Genomic DNA, 17,821 nt, shown 5'->3' with positions numbered 1-17,821 from the left:
CTCGCCTGCTCACAGGTGGCTGTGGGCTCGCTACCCTCTCTCCAATAATGACACAAGTGGGCCTTTTTTTTTTCCTCCCCTCCTTTTTTCTTTTACCTCTTGATGGCCAGATCGCAGCTGTCAACAATAAGCTCACATTGCATTGTGCTTAGTAGATCAGAAGCTCTGGTTAAGGACATTATGACCCAGTGAGTCACGGTACAGACTGTAATCAGCCTCCCAACAGTGGCATTTCCCAATGGCCTGCATTCCTCTTAGACTGGTGATAACAAGTGGAACAGGACATGACTGGTAATGTTGTACGGCGTGATGACATAGATATAATGGGATTTTGCCATTCTGCCATAACAGTACGTACTCTGCTGCGCTCCAGTTGAGCAATTTCCAACCATGAGTCACAGTTCACCGTGTTCCTTTAGGTAAAGTGCTACGTCATGTTGTTTGTGCGTGTGACTTTCACACGTGAATGGCTTGCCAGGTTTAGGTGATTATCTTGAATACAGCACCAGAAAGTTCCATTGTCCTTAAAATGTGTCATTATTATTTTATTCAGTGTCTTATAATTGAGAAGTTGATCCTTATTTTGCTCCTTGTTACATGAAGTGGACAAAATATAAGTACTTTTAAAGAGGCTCGGTGAAACTTTAGCTGGAAGCTTGTGGTTAGTTTATGTTGGCAGACTCCATTTTCTACTGTTAGCAGAGGGGAGAGAGGCACTGAGGCGACACACGCAGTGAACGTGCATAAAGTCACATCCTTTGAACTGTCGCAGAAAATCCCATCCGAGTCCTTCACGAAGAAATCCACAGTCCAGCTGCATTAAACAATGTCAACAAATCATCTGCAGGCTTGTTTGGACAACGAGAGAGACAGAAGGTCTCATTTTTCATGTCACGTTACAATCCACTCACATACAGCCAACAAAAGGTGATTAATACATGTTGCACCACCATTATCTTTTTTAAAAAAAGAGAATACTCTACTCCAAATTATAATTAGTGTTCTGTGTGGGTTTTCCAACATGAAATAAGTTCGATTAGGCCTATCTAGTTAAAGATTCTTAAAGAGACAGTTCACCCCCAAATCAAAAATGATGAAATGGATGAGATTGCTGTCCTTCTCAGCTAAGCTGTGGCAGTAGCTAGCTGAGTTAGGTTATTTAGCTAGCCGGTTCATTTCTATGAAAGCTTTTCAGTGATGAAAAAGCTGAAAAACTCGACTTCTTGGGTGTAAAACTACCCAGATCTTGTGCATTGTGTCCGCCAGCTGAGTGACTTTCAGTTTAGCCTTAGGCTAACGTTAATGGGAATAAAATGGTTTAATGGTGCAGCTCTTCTAGACTTTCCAAATGTTATCAGACCAAATTTTGATGGTGAAACAAGTCTAAAAAAAATATATCCAGTTTATTACAGCCGCTTCTTTCACAATGTAAGCTTATGGGAAAAAGTCGTGCAGTGATATAGTATGTTTTCTGGAAAGAGACATTGCTGTTGAGTTTTTCAAATGTATCTTTTTTGTTTTTGTTTTGGCGTTTAGAGAACCACAAGCTGGGTGCCATCTAGTTCCTTTTATATTCAAGAGAATGCAGACAGCTGATTTTCCCAAAACCTGGCAACTGTGACTCAAAAATCTAGATGTATTAACAGCACTACAAGTTTGTTGGTTTTGGGATGAACTGTCCCTTTAATAGGACATCTACTCCTCCTCCTCCTCCTGCATGAAATAGTAATGAATGTGAAAACAGCCTTCTACAGTTTCAAACTGCACATACATCATTCTGCGAAGTGAAGCTCAAACAGAAGTGAGGAAACTTTAATACAAAACACATTTTTGAGTGAAAGGCGACTCTAAGTCTAAATAACAAAAGAACATTTTAACTAGGGGAAGTTCAAACTGCAGGGCTGGTGAACTGCAGTACATTATAGAGGTGTTTCTCTGCTTTCATGTCACTCAGTGTGTATCTGAGAACTAGGCCAGGAGAGTGTAAACATCTGGCTCAGTCCAGCGCTTGCTGCCTGTTGAGAGCCATGACAGATGGAAAGGGAGTGTATAGCTCAAACACTTCCATCTTTGACTGTGCCGCCAGTTGTCTTCCCAAAATAGCCTGCACTCCCCGGCCTTATATGTGCAGGCCTCCAGCGTGTGCCTGAAGAGGCATCATGTATCTAGGCCACACAATACGGGCTGCGGGCTCATTGTTGCTGCTTACCAGCAGGCCTATCGGCGCCTCAGGGACGAGGCCTCTCTTTCAGTCTCCAGACTCACCATGCATCTCACCCAGCTCAACCACGAATGTCTCCTTCACCTTTTCTCCTTCCTGGACAAGGACAGCCGCAAGAGTTTGTCCCTGACCTGTCGTCAGCTGCGTGAGGTCTTCCTGGACCCCCGACTCTGGAACCTTCTTCACTTCAGCTCCCCGTGTCAGCTGAGGTGGGACAACTTTGTGCTGGGACCCTCATTGCGCTATTTGACTATTTGCTGGTACTCCAGCAGGGTCCTGCAAGTGTGCAACATTGAGGACTGGCTGAAGACCTCATTTCAGAAGGACATCTGCAGTAAACATGAGAGCCTGGTCAGCACTTTCCTGGCCCATGTCTGCCACATGTGAGTGTTTATGTGTGGTTGTCGTGTGTTTTGAAAACTGACAAAAGAATGTTTTTCTATGGTCAGCGTTGAAAGAGACCAAGAGAGGGTGGACAAAACAACGGTAGTGCTTCACAGTGGTGGTTATGGCCCCCCTAAACAAATCATTGTTTATTTGTGACCTGCAGTTACCCGTGTGACCAGTTCAGCCAGAGCGTGATGTATTTGAATAACTTTTGGAGTCCTCGAAAAAGTAAACATGTTTTTAAAACATTTTTACAAAGTCTGAAATAAATAAACAAAATGTTGGGTGACAGAAATACATCTTTTTTCTTTACTCTTTAAAGGGGCTCTGTGTTGTACTGGAAGTCAGTTTGTTTATGTTAGCGGACTCTAATTCTAAACTAGCATTAGCTACTGTTGCGCTCTGTTAGCAGAGTGGAGAGAGGCACTGGGACGAGGCACTCGAGAACGAGCATAAAGTCACATCCTTTGGACTGTTTGGGAAAATCTGACCCGAGTTCTTCACCAAGAAATCCGGCAGCATTAAACAACTCAAGCAAATTGTCCGCAGGCTTGAACAGACAACCGAGAGAGACGGGGAGGTCTCGTTTTTCACATCACGTTACAATCAGCTCATGTATGGCCAATAAAAAAGGGATTAATACGTGTTAATTGCTTCAAATTGTTACGTAGAGCCCCTTTAATTGGTTCTCTCTTGTCCCCTTGGATAAACTCGTGACCTGTTGTGGGGGTCCCGAACCCAAGGTTGACAACAGTAAAAAAAAAACACTTGACCACGGAGTTGACAAGTCCCCAATTAAAACTGAGCATGAGTAGTTTCAATGCGCTGTATTTTAAGGTGTCATTTTCTCCATTCCTGCGGCTGCTTTTCACAAGATGAAGCTAAAATGTTTCACGGGCGCCTGAGGTTTCGCAGTTCGGTGTTACGCACGAACACTCAAACCTTACAAAATGTGCATTTCTCCCCTGTTTTTCAGGGTCATTCACACACATCACACAATTGTTTTCATTGAGAGGCACATGGCTTACTGAAACTGCCATGTTTAGCTGTAGGCAGCGGGGAAGAAAATCATTAGAAACAGATGGTGTATCCGGCGCTGGCTATAGAGACAGAAAAATGACACATCTGTGGGATATAAGACTGATTCTATTAACTAGCATAACTGTGGTCAGATATCAAATTATATTTATTGAATGATGTGACAGTTGGATTTGATAGGTCATTGAAATTGGCTTTTGGCCTTGTGTGCGTGGCTGGCTGCATGCAGGAATCAGCCTGGAGAGGCGTAATGAGGTCTCTGGATAATTTCTCCAAGGCAGCCAGTAATAACCGTTGATGTGAGGGAGCCTGGCCACCGCAGCTGGCCACAGCGAGAGGAGGGAAGAGGGAAGAGGGGCTGGCTTGTTGGCTCAGTGAAGGACCCTGTGAGGATTTCCTGTATTGTGAAATTTGAGACGCAAGACATGAGAGCTGTGAGATCAGTCGAAAACTAAGAACCACCTACTTTTGTCTGGGTCCTGTAGCTCAGCGCCCTTCAGGCACACTCACTGCATACTGATAAACCCTCCCAAACTGTCTCAGGGAGAAGAAAGCAAAGTGCACGTGACAAAGTGGGAGGGGACGCGGAGGAGCTGTGGGGGTGATAAAAGAGTGATTTGGCCGCAGACCCTCCCAGTCAGCTGCAGAGCGGAGATTTACGCAGGCAGGTGGAGCCTACAATTGGCTCTTTGTTGCTGTCAGAGGAATGAACATGTGCGTCCGTCTCTGCCTGCCTCTTCCTGGATAAGACTCCACGCAAACTCTGACGCCAAACTCATGTCTCTCTCTCTCTCTCCCCCCCCCCTCCTTTTTTTTATCTTCCTGGAAAAAAACTATAAAACATGGCTCGTCTTTGGGCTCCTTTGTAGTGCAGTTCCTAGTGTAATGCTCCTCTAACGCCACATGGCTGCATTAAATCAGTTGTCCAGAACATTGTTATTAGATTTCTATTATAGTTGTTATCTTATCACAGCATTAGAATTATACAACATGCTCAACATGCCATGTGCGCAGTGCACAGTGGGTGGCACAAAAAGCTTTTGGCGTGAGGCTCCTGTGGTTAAATAGTTTCATTCCAATATTTGATAGGCACCATGTGAATAAATTGATGCTTTTTCTCTCAAGCATGTATCAAGTTACTATTTCAGTTACAAAAATTAAGACTCCCGCTTACAGAGTAAAGTTTTAGCTGGCAGCTGCCTTTAAAACATTCACTTCTAAACTTAGCGAGTGAAAGATCTCCAAAATCTGTGTTGAAACAAACCCTTCCACTTAAAGAGACCAAAGCAGCTGAATGTTAAACGTTCGTTCTTGGTTCCTTTTAGAGTTCACAGGATAATTTGACCCGACAAAATAACCGTTAGGAAACCAAACAGGTCATTAGGGGGATGATTACAGGTTCGCGGTGTGGTGTTCTGCTTGTGCTCAGCTCAGACCAGACTGTCCTCAGTGCTGTTTGTTTTAATGTCTCAAACCGAAATGGAAAGAGGGAAAACAGCGCAGTCAGGTTTTGTGGCATACCAGATAGATAGAGAGATAGGATTTGGGACATGATAGATCAGTATGATGAATGGCTCGAAGACAAATTGGATGATGTCTCATGTTGCAGTAAACAGCACACCAGATTACTCTTGTGATGTAAATGCCACACTGTGATTTGTTTTCTGTGTTCCAAAGAACTGCAAATGTGCTCGGCACAAAAGAAAAAGCACGGGAAACATCAGTGGAGTATAATTGCCAAAAACATTAGTATCTTGCAAAACAAAAACCAAAAAAAAAGGCTTTACACAAGCCAGATGAGAAATGTTTTGCTACATTCGATAGCTTGTTTTTTGTAATAGTGCGTAGTAGTTTCTGATTACGTATTTTTTTCCTCTCACCTGTAGTGCTATTTATCCATCTTTGGTGTGAGTCACAGAGGGGTCAGGCGGGGCTGGGGGCATCTAGATTCACTATGTTCAAGAGAAAGCAGACATCTCTATGGCTGAAATCTCCAAAACTCTGCAACACTCACAAATAAACAATCCATACTTCTCAAGCTGTAAGTCTCCCTCTGTTGGTACGCAGAGGAATCCCAGATATGTTTATTGAAAATGAAGTAAGTTAACATAATAAACATAACGTGTTTTCGTGTGCGCACACCTCATCCATGATTAGTTACCATCTAAACTCACTAAACTGTGATGGCAACGTCAGCAGCAAACAACACAAAGCAGTGAGCTGAACAGAGCAGGCCTACGCTACTGTATTTTAATGTTGATCATAATGATGGCACTTAGAGAGCCAAATATTTCCTGAGGTGGCACACTTTGTAAAAAGTTTGAGAAACACTGATTTAGAGGTAAGACGAACATGTGTATATTCAGTGTCGAGGTGGACTGTCCCTTTAAAGCCATTGAATGCTATTACCCAGTTCTTCAAATTAGAGAAAGGGTTTTTTTTAATGAGGACAGATTAAGAAAAGGCAGCATGCAGATAGTTACATGCTCTGTTAGATAAAACAACACACACAAATATCTGCAGAAGCTGAGGGGAGGTGCCGCCATTATGTAACGAAGGTTGATGAAGTTTTTATTGCTGTCATGTTTACCTCCCCTCACGTCCCTCATGCACTGTTTTTCTCTGCTGAGACACGATAACTACAGTCATTAGGGACTACTGAGTGTCTAAATACCACCGGCTTTGAGCTCTTGTCATTCCACCGCTCCACCCCCTCCTTTTTATTTTGTTAATGTCAATACCGTGCAATCACATCCGCTGATAAAGCCCCACATTGGCCCCATGCGACAAAGCACCGGGGCACGTGGATTGACTGTGCTGCCCCATGTTCAGAGGTTACTGGGACAGTACCCTCAACACTTGCAGGCAACTGGAATATGTTTGGCTCACATGTGGTAAAGTGGTAAGATTATGTAAGTCTTTATGTAATCTGCATCAGTGAACGTGAATGACATCCTCGATCCGTTGCCATCCGAGTGTGTGTGTGTGTGTCTGCCAGCTCTGTGCTGCCGGCCTGCCAGTAGGTTGCAGTGTGCTCCTCATGCTGGGTGGAAACATGCATTAAACATGCATTTCACAGCAACAATTCACATTCATTTTTGGAGGTAATTACGGCAGAGAAAAAGCATTTTTGTCATGCTATAATTCACCAAACATCCTGTAATTGTTCTGCGCAAAAGCGCCGCACTCTATTTATTCACAAAAGCTTTTTAGCGGACGGAAACACATGAGCCCAGTGGGACAGTGTGTAAAGAAAAGATAGCTTGGTCGAGGTATTAAACTGCCCTATCGTGGAACAGATCATGTTTCTCCCCCTGAGCAGTGTTGCCTACATCTTATTCGAGTAAAACTCAGATCAAGCTCCCAATCTATATGCTCCCCACTGTTATCTGATTCTATTTGAGAGAGACCTGAAGAGTTTTTTAAATCTGGAAATAAGCACACACGCCAAACAGCATTGCTTATATAAGGCTAGTCCCTCCTCAAATAAACTAATCCCTCCTTGTCATACACTATGTCCTAAGGCGTGATGAGTAAAGATGACACGGAACAGGTCTTTGTGCTGCTTGTACACAAACACGTGTCATTGCTTTATGATGTTACTGACTGCTGTTTGTACAACAGGTGCCCCAACCTGCTCTCGCTCACCCTATCCGGCTGTGGACACATCACTGACCAGGATGTGATCTCCGTGCTGCAGAGCTGCAGGAAGCTGCGCCGCCTCCACCTGGAGAACTGCGTCCGCATCACCGACTGCAGCCTGGAGGGTGTGGCGGCTCATGGAGGCAGTCTGGAGGAGGTGAAGGTGGACTTCTGCAGGAACATTACTCAGGCAGGGCTGCTGGCTGTCAGAGAGAAGAGGCCGGGCGTCCAGCTGAGTTCAGAGCGGAGCGCGGATCTGATCCCAGACAGCAGGCCTGAGGAGAAGGTGCCGCTCAGGAGGACACTGCAGAAGCTCCTGCTGTTCTCCTGATGGAACGCATCTCACATGCTCTCACATGGAGCACAAGGAAGAGCATGTCCTGTGACTTTTAGACTTATTGACTGTGGTGTTTTCGATTTGAAGTGTTTTTAGTTTTTTATACATTTTTATACAGCACATGTTGAATTTTGCTTTTGAGCTGTCTGTTTTCCATTTTATCCTAACCCAACCAAGTCTTACACATGTGGCCTTATCAGTAAGTCTTAATCGCAACATTCAATCTTGCAATCATTTAATTTCATTCTTAAAAAAAGTCATTTTGGAACATTTGCTTATTCGTTTTCTTGCAGAGAGTTAGATGAGACAATTTAGCTTAGCTTAGCACAAAGACTGCAAACAGGGGGAAACAGCTAGCCTGTCTCTGAAGATGACAAAATCTGCCGAGCAGTAATGTGCTGTTTGTTTTTTTCGTACAAAAACTGAAAAGAAAAACAAAAATGGGCCATGTTACAGAGAGTTATAAGATTACAAGTTATATAGTTCTTGGCCAAGGAATAGTTTGGGAAAAAAAATGCAAATTTTCATTTTTTCCATGGTTTTTGGACAGCAAAATGTTGACCATGTCACATAAGAGTGTTGATCTTCTCATCTAACATTTGACAAGAAAGTGAATGAGCATATTTTCCAAAATGTCAAACTGTTCCTTTAAAGCAACATTATGTAGAAATTAGCATTTTGTGAATTTTTTCCACAGTTTCTGAGTGCGACACCACTGTCGTACATACAAATCCCAGCTCTGTAACTATTTGTCAGACGTAATGTAGGTGCTAACTACAAACACAACTCATCATGTCGTAACAATGTTATGTGTTCCTGTGTTATGTGATCCTACCCAAGTGATATGTCGGCTTAGACAGAGACTCCATTCACCCTATTACAAGACACTGTACCATCAAAATGATTTTGAAGCTGTTATATTAAAGGTAAAAACGTTACATAATGTTGCTTTAATACTGTTTGAATAACATATTACAAACAGGAAGACACACCTGCACAATATATGAGAACGAAAGGCGCGTGGTTGCGCTCTGTGCTCTGTCTCCGTTACGGAAAGACACATCAGACCTCAGAGGAAGCGATCTCTGAGGGCAAAGGGTGCCTGAGCAGGAATCATGTTATATAAGACTGAGACATATGAAAGTAGGTTGATTAGGGGAGTGTGTGTGTGTGTTTGTAAATGCCATGTGACAAATGTTCTCGAGGCTGCTCCCCGTCCTGTGACTGCAGCTCTGAGGAGTGACCATATATATTCATACAAGGTCAACTGAATGAAGAAAAAGCTTTTATCAATCCTACCAGGAACTGCACCATTCAAATATTTATAAAGATTTTCCAGCTTTCCTTTGAAAGGCCACAATACTGTCTGTCTTTTCTCTTGACTGTGGGTTTGTATGGTTGTACTTATTCATCAAATAGGTTGCGAGGTTTTCTGGATGTGAGTCTGAATCATTAAAGTAAGGACCTAAAGAATAATGAGAACTTAATGAGATCTTCTGCAATATTCACACTTACCCATAATAATGTTAAGCAGCATCTTAAAGTAGTGCTGTGATTATTATAATTATTATATATTATTATAACTCTGATTATTGTGAGTTAAGTTAAGTACAGTCTCTTTCTCTTAACATCGTCATGGAAAATGTTTCGGGCCAAATCGCATTCAGTAACAACACAGTATATCTGTGTAGACTGTGTGCCAATGCCCATTGATCTCATTTGTGATCTGTAATTGAACAAACATGAACAGAATTTGTGTTTGATGTCTGTTTGTTGGCACTCCCTAACCTCTACACAGGTTGGGTGTTAAATGAAACACAATGAGCCGAGAAATGTGGTTTGTGTGGTTTATGCTTCAGGATCGATTGCAAAAAATTCCTTTGGGCTTTTAAGTCACCAAACAAGCATCAAGAGTGCGTTCAAGAGTAATTGTATCTTTTGAGCGAAACAAAAAAATATGCGTTGACTTGACAAGAGTCAGAAGACATTTCTGTCACGCTGCTGCTTACGGTTTGCTCCTCATGATAACCCTGTCGACACATAAGAGAGGACAGTAAAGCATGTCCTGTTGTAGTGTAGATAAAAACGTGTTGTTTTCCAGCCAAGAATGCCCAGAACCAACTTGATAAACACAACTCTATGACTGAACAGAGAGACAGAGGCTCACTGTTTAGAGACTGGAGAACAAATGCTATACTATTTACTGTAAAGAAATATGACTTAATAGCAAAGTGTGTGTCAGGATAGACCGTGAAGAGTTATGAGTTCCAGGTGTGGACACTTCTGAGGCACATCCGCCTGCATACAGCACTCCAACACAATAACAGGCCTCAGCTTCATGTATCAACACGACCGTATCAAAGCATCCCTCCTCTGCTTTTTCCATCAGAGGCAGGTTTTTTTTTAAGGGCGTATGATTTCAAAAGAGTACGATCTTGAAAGACCTGTTGCCCAGATGTGTGTCCTTAAAAGCACTGCCTTTTGCTGCGCAAGCCGGCAGCTGCATCGTTTTTTGTTACCTCACCAGTACCGATGTGACACTGTAGGACTCCTCATTCTTCAGTCTATCTGAATTGTGAATAAAGTATCCAAGCCTAGCCTTCACACTGATGGAATCTGATGATTTGCACCTGAAACAAAAGGGCAGTTTGTGTCCGAAAAGAATCCCTACTTTGTTGAATATCGTGCTATTATACTGCGAGAGAAAGTCGCACTGTGAGCTGAACAACCGTTCCCTGTGAGTGTGTTCGATATTTAAATTATTGTGCAAAAACCTAAACGCATAACAGGGTAACTCACAGTTTCTGCTATTCAGATCTCAAACACTCCCTGAAATGCAAATGTTGGTCGGTTTTCTCTTTCTAGTCCCCTCCTGGTTTTATGTTGCCCTACAAAGGACATTTAATGAATAAGCTGGTGCGATATACAAATCATCCAAGATCAAATGTGGACACCCGCATGTGTCTGTCTCCACCATGGGCTGTGAAGGATCTCAAACCCTGCCTGAGGTGAAACACGCTGGGTTTGGGAGTTGGGGCTAACTATGTCTTCAAACAGACCACACATTACCATTATGCTGCTGCTTTATTAGAAAAGTCTGCTAGACGCTTCATGATTAAAAATGCTTCAGTAATATATCGTGCCAAATAATTTTTGGCTGAAGAAACTGCTGGGTTGAAAGATTGTATCTTTACGACCTACTTCAAAAGACATGACAGACTTGTTTGAACCGCCTGTGGAGTGTTTTAGCTGAAACACTGTAGGATGTCACATTACTGGTTCTCTACTTTTCATGTTGTATTATGTAACTCCACCACTGATGACATGACATTTTTTGATATTACTTCCACTTTTTCGCTGATATGCCTTACATAATACTTTACAACCCATCGAACAGGTTCAAGTCACTGAGGAGGTATGTAGTCAGCGGTGGAAGAGGTATTCTACAGAAGCTGGAAACAGCTGTGCTTGCAATAGTTTTTTTATTGCCGTTATCTCGAGATCACAAGTAAATCATTTCGTTATCTCCAGAAAATGAGCTTTGTTATTATAACTAAATGATTACGTTGTGTTCTCGAGATTACGGCAATAAAAAAAATAGTGCAAGCATGGCCGTTCTCGGCTTTTGTAGTATTCTGATCTTTTACTTAAAGAAGCAATTTGCAAGATATGGCCAGAATTTTAGTTTAAAACATTCAAAAACTGAACTAATATTATCAACAGAATGTGAAGAAACAACACTTTTGACTGTCTATGTTTTGTGACGCAGAGATGTCTACTGAAGTTAGCACGCTTACCAGCCAACCCCGGCTCGGCCCTTCTCATAATACAACTTTACTTTATTTCACCATTGTCATCTTTTGCCCACAGGGCGCACCAGAATCAACAAACATGAAACGTTTGTAGTAGCTTTAAATAAATATAGTGCAAAAAAAAGTACAACATTGGTCTCTGAAAAGTACAAAGTAGTATGAATGGAAGAGCTACCTTAAAGTAATATGTTAGTACAGTACTTGAGTAAATGTTCAGCTTCAGATTCTGCAGGTTTACCTTCTGACCTGTCCGACCCCCACAGGCACGTGGCTGAACGCATCTGAACTAAACGAACAGCGAGATCGTTAACTCAAATGGTGTGAAAGTCTCATTCCAATGGGATTGATTAAATTCATCACTCTCGCTCCATTAGAATAACAAATTTCATTAAAAATCTTCCACTCACCCTCTAATCATTCTAATAAGCTGCTCAGCTCTCAACAAGTGGCTTCATGTTGAGAGACGAGAGACTCCGGTGTTAATGATGAGGCATTTTTTTGCATTAAGTTTGGAAGACACACGCTTATCACATTTTAATATGATTCACAAAAGACAAATAAATCTAGATTTTAATAATTCATTTGTAAGGATGATTTGAATTTTTGAAATGTGTTATGCTAAACCAGGTTCAAGGCAGGTGACAGTGGCAAAGTTATTAAAAGTAAAGAAATCCAAAACACTGATGTGCAGAGTTACACAAACTTTTCTTTAAAGCCAGTAAGAAAGTTTTCACTCTTAATACTTTGCCTGCCAATGATAGGCTACTCTTAATTTTAGGACATTAAGCTGGTGGAAATGATCATGCACAATGTCTGTGGCTTTCAGCAGCTTCACAACAGCTTCAACAGCTGTGTCTCATTACAGGTTTTTCTACCTAGACTCATATTAGAGCTCCAGTGATTTAGCATTGCTCTCTTGTAACACTGACGGACTCATGGTGGGCGGTTTAAAAAGGGGCGAAGCAGAGATATTATCTTTTTAATTCCATGCATTCTTCTTCCTCGTAAAAACTAGTGTCCAAAATGCAACTCTCACAGCTAACAGCTAGTCCAGAGGTTCTGCTGTGCTATGCTAGCAGCAGCTAATGTAGCCTGGGGCTGCTAGCAGAGATGAGAAGCAGCTACAGAGATCTGGTAAGCTCACTTCTTTCAACCTCCACGCTCCCAGATATTGTTTTTAAAAAAAAAAAAAAAAAACTCGTAGTCTTCAACCCCAACCAACGCAAATCCGATTTCACATAGCTACCTCCGACGTCACAGGATTTTATTCAGCTCTTTCCAAAATAAGCGCGCTGTACTGCCCACGACTTTGATGTGTAAATTCCCCTTTATTCAAATGTAGTGGACCACAACAACAAACACCTTTAACTATGAAACATTGTGCTGCAGCCTTTGGTTGAGTTAAAACACAGTCCAATGAGTCAATGGTTACATTCTTAGAAAACTATGACGAATCATCTTCTTAAAGACAGGAAATTAACAGTATAGCCTGACACATACCTGTAAACTCCTCGATATGACTATCCACAGATTTGTTTTCAGGTCTGCTTTTGCTCAGAACTGTGCAGGTGACGGAGAAAAAACACTCTCAGTCTCTGGATGACGCCGTCTGTGTGGCTGCTCTTAAATGTTAACATAGGCGCCATGATGAGAGGCAAGAGGTTTTGTGACGCACAAGCCCTGCTCATGCTGGTAACATGTACCCGGCATATGTAGGAAAAGCATGATGTGTGCTCTCCCTCCTCAGCCACTTCATTTTCAAAAGACACGAGGAGCAAACCCAGTGACATCAGGACCGAACAAGATCAGCCAACAGAGACTGCAGGCGACGCAGGATTGACGCAGGACTGAAGCGGGGAAAACAGACAAACTGACAGAGAGTTGAGGGGAAAACCCTGGCTTCAATACACAGGAATGAAACACAGGTGTACACAAATAAGGGTGGGAAGGAGACAAAGACAGGAAGTGGACAGTAGAACATGACACATGAGAAAAAAATCGACCAGAATAAAACAGGAAACAACTTAATCAAAATCCTTGGCACATTCGCCATTAGTAGGAATGATCATTTTTGCATCATAATTTTCATTTTCACTGAAAAAAACTCACTGGTCATGTGACATTTGTTGGGGTCTGTACCAAACAAACATGTTTCTTACAGCTGGAGAAGAAGATTTCTAGGCCAGGGCATCTCTGCAACACTACAGTACTTGATTAAAATGCTGTTTTGTCACATATTTTACCCTTATCAACAAAAAAAATTAATATCTCGATTAATATGACTGGATTGAAAAACTGTGAATCTATCCGCTGATAGGGTGTCAACAGAGAGTCAGCTTTAATGATTAAATACATACATGCTGCACACACTAGTCTGCATCCTGCCATTAGCAGAGCAGATTCCTGATATGATTCACAGTAGATGACAGCAGGCAGAGCGTGTTATCTTTAGGGTTCATGCTGGGAGAGGCCTTTGTGGAGATCGTAGCACGGGCCTTTCCCCTGTGTGAAATACAAGCTGGTAAGGACAGGAAGCTGCTGGTGATGGGGGGGGGGGGGGACTGAAGCAATGGAGGTAAAAGGGAAGGAGTAACTATTTGAGCCCTGAAACCTGAAATCAGCAGTTTCCTGACAGCCTTATAAGGTCAGCCATAGGAGGCATTTCCAGTATCCGTTAACTGATTACTCACCCACGGACGGGGGTGGAGGGTGTGGAGGCTTCTGCAGAAGAGAGGAAGGAAAAGGAATTTGTGTTTTTTTTTTTTAGTTTTTGAGTACTTTGTGTGTTTGTGTGAGTCTGTGACCTAGTTCAGACTCAGGGAGGGGCTCTGTTAATCTTCAACTCTTCCACCACAGAGGACGTCTGACCCTTGTTGTCATATCGGACGCAGAGTAATTTGGCTTCAGTGAATAATCAGTAACTGTGCTACTTTTTACAACCCAAAGCTTCACGTCATTAGAGTCTGGGGTACAGACTGCTGTAACATAAAACTTTACAATGGGGATGAGTAATGCAGTCTAGACAGTGGGAGTGTCTCCTCTTGTATGAAACTGGCAAAAATAGGATGAAATTTTTCGGTTCTACTTTCGTCACCAGTAAATATTCACATAAGCAACAGACACATTTACATTGAGAGTTGATAAGATAAGTCTCCGGCAAGTCTAAATGAAAAATAAGACATTCGTAAGACAAGACAAAGACAGTTTAATCAGAAGAAAAAGATCTTCGCTGACCGATGTTTTAGGCAATAATAATAATAGACAAACTCTTTTTCATACTGTTTTACTTTGTTTAAATTTGGCGGACCCTGCCACCTTTATAGCTGCAAACAGTGTTCAGGGGACCTTATTTTCCTCTGAGAACAGCTTGTTTATTCAGTTATGGAAAAGATAAATATTTCTGAGTTTGCATTATTACCTCATTAATACTGTAAATATTCAAATTTAACTTTGAATATCTTCTCCAAAAACTACACAGTGTCCCTTTAAAGTGTGTTTACAGGTCTTGGGGATTACTGAAAAAGTAGTTTAAGGCCTTTTGTGGCTCCAGAGGAAGCTGACTGTAATCTGATAAATTGCCTCCAGTGATGTCACTCAGTGTCTAAGTTGCATTGAGTATAATTTAGGCACCAGGTTTAGAAAAGCAGTCCACTGGTCTAGCGTTGCACTCCAATAACACTGTTGGACTCATTATGGACCGTTTAAAAACAAATGATCAGAATCGAAAAAGCAGAACCAGAGATATCATCATTTTTATTCCACGCATTCTGCTCCCTTTTCTAAACCTGATGCCTACAATGCCCACAATGCACAATGCAACTCAGCCGCTGAGTGACATCACTGGATGAAATTTATCAGATTACACGCAGCTTTTTCACATATGCAGTAGCACTCCTAACGACCTGTAAACACACTTTAACGTGTGAAATTGGTGGCGTTACCCTTTAAAGTTCCCCTCTAGGCATGTATAAATAGTTCTACTTTGAATACTAATTTGTATCTGATTTATTCGTTTCGCAAAAAGTTTTGTTATCTCTTTAAAATTACCTCTGCTCTTTCCCCTTCATTAAACCTCCAACATCTATAAATATACAGCAGGTTGAACAGCTGAGCAACAGGTGTTTCCTACTTCTCTGTCAGGTTCATTCTCGGTGTGATGTGTGCTGGAGGCTTCGAGTATGCACATCACACTTTTTCAAGCTGAATATTGGAGCAGATTGACCTCCAAACTACTTGTGATCATTCTTGTGAGGCAAAAACAGTCAACTGTAGGAACAAGAAGAAAAACACATTTTTGAGTGGAGGGGGACTTTAAGTAAGAAGATCTAGAGACTTCTGTCGCTACTCCTGTTTTGGTGTTGATACAGCTGGATTTCTGTCCGGTATGTGAAGATGTCCACATGAACATGGAATGTAGATAAATCTTATCTGGGACGCGGACGCATGAAGTGACGAATGTAAACGTCTTTGAGCCTCCTATCAGAGTTTGCCTCATTTTAAATGACGTTTTGCGGCTGTGCTTGTTGCATCCGAATACTTCTGTGCTTGTACTTGTTATCTTGCACCTGCTCTGGAGGGTGTGAGTCTAGCAGAGCTTTGAAGCCTCTCCCTTGTCCTGGGATACTCTATTCTCCACATTTCTCAAAGGCTCCTTGCCTGAGGCCTCGGCCCTCAGGTGGCTTTCTGGAGTCTGCCTCGTAGCTGAGGACACGCTGTAGTGTGTTCCCTAGTTATGTGTAGATATCTAATCTGAGGCTTTTTGTTTTTATGGCGACACTGCACATTCAAGTCCATCAGTTCTGGTTTCATTATTAAAACCTGAGAGCTAAGATTCGTTAGATACTCGAGCAAGTTGTTGAAATGAGCTCGGTCACGCAGTAGAGAAGGAGCCGAAGGCCGGCTCAAGGTCACGGTGAGTCAGTCCAGTGAGGAGACGATGCTTGTGTCTGTCACAACATGACAGACCCAAAAAGAAAAAGAAAAACGAAGTTGAAAAAAAATGGCACATGCCGCATCACAGACGGAGGTTTGACTCAGTCATCTGCAGTCTCTCACCTCCCACTTTCACACGCTGTCAAACCACATCAAGAATGTGAGTTTTACAGATTGTACACTCTGTTCCAAAGTTTGATTTGAAACATTTGCCGATGAAAGAGTTTTTTTTTTCTTTCCACGTTACGCTGGCATTGTACACACTCAATTTCCACATATTCTTTCAGCGCTGCGTCCTTACTGTCAGACAGAGAGCATCATGTAACATGTCTGGCTAAAAAGGGAGTCTTAAGTAATCTAATCGCCACGCTAATGGCATCCAGAGATAAATGGCTTTCATTTTGTCATTGTCTATATTCAGAACGAGTCTGTCTCTCAATTTATTACACTGCAAATTAAAACAGACCTACAGGTTAGTGAGATGTGAGATGAATAGCCACCTACTTTGTTGTTATCTATCCATTTACAATCAAACTGGTCCAGATAGTGTTATTGACAGGCTGCAGAGAGCTCCCAAAATCAACCTATTTTCATAACAATATGTATTTATGCACACACTTCTCTTTCTCCCTCGATACTTTCGGTACGATCTAATAATTCCGAATTTGATTTCCCTGTGGTTCTTAGCTAACTTGTTTTGGCCCGAGGCACACACGGAATAGGAGGCAAGAGCACACAGAAGTGGGGCTACTGCTCCCCTGTGAGCCAGAGGATGGGTCTATTTGTGGAGCTATTTCTGTTTCCGTCTGTCAGAGCATCCACAAAGGCTGCCGAGCTCCGGCCGAGCGCATGTGAGGGAGTAACTGGAGCACTAAAGGGGAAGACGACGGAGACACTGATGATGCTTTTTCGGCTGGGCTTCAGGCAAGGACAGAATCAAACTTGTGCTGTGCGGAGATGTGAAGGAGCACACTGAGCTGATATCGCACACCGTGTGCAATTCGCTTGTCCCCCCCCCATGTGGCCTGGTAATTAGACAGGCAGTATGAGGGCCCTCTGTGTCTGCTGTCGATCACAGCATCTACAGAGAGGCTGCATACTTGGACCAGGCTGCCTATCCAACTGGTCGCACTCGGCAGGGGATGTAGGAGGACAGCCAGCCTCTTCTGACGTTAGCATGGATGGAGGACAGAGCAGCAGATGACATGTGCAAATAGGAGTGGGAGGCTGAATGAAGCTCGCTCATGAGTCACAGCATGGGCACATGAGTGCGCTACTTATAATGACAAGCTTTCAACTTGAATCCATCATGCGTTCACTCTTTTGTTGTCAGCAGCTCTCAAATTGCAGAGGGGAACATGGAAGGAGAGGATTAGAAACACAGAGCAATAATGGGTTTCTAACCTTGGTGGGATCAGGCTGATGTGTTTTTTTTTTAAAACTAGAAGTAGC

General features: G+C 42.4%; 1 protein-coding gene across 1 annotated transcript; it reads left to right on the top strand.

Moving 5' to 3' along the window:
* Positions 1–2,266: 2,266 nt before the first annotated feature.
* Positions 2,267–7,690, top strand: fbxl22 (F-box and leucine-rich repeat protein 22). The gene is made up of 2 exons (XM_073472883.1): positions 2,267–2,604; positions 7,271–7,690. Exons 1-2 carry the CDS (start codon positions 2,267–2,269, stop codon positions 7,617–7,619), a joined length of 687 nt encoding a protein of 228 aa, XP_073328984.1. The 3' UTR covers positions 7,620–7,690.
* The last annotated feature ends 10,131 nt before the right edge of the window (positions 7,691–17,821 follow it).

Source organism: Pagrus major, chromosome 8, assembly GCF_040436345.1.
Source record: "Pagrus major chromosome 8, Pma_NU_1.0".
Lineage (NCBI taxonomy): Eukaryota > Metazoa > Chordata > Actinopteri > Spariformes > Sparidae > Pagrus > Pagrus major.
Note: the sequence above shows the minus strand (reverse complement) of the source record. Positions and strands in the feature narration are given on the sequence as shown.

Coding starts and splice junctions, on each gene's coding strand:
- fbxl22 (XM_073472883.1), top strand. CDS start 2,267: ATGCATCTCACCCAGCTCAACCACGAATGTCTCCTTCACCTTTTCTCC. Junction 2,605..7,270: donor CTGGCCCATGTCTGCCACAT/GTGAGTGTTTAT, acceptor TTTGTACAACAG/GTGCCCCAACCTGCTCTCGC.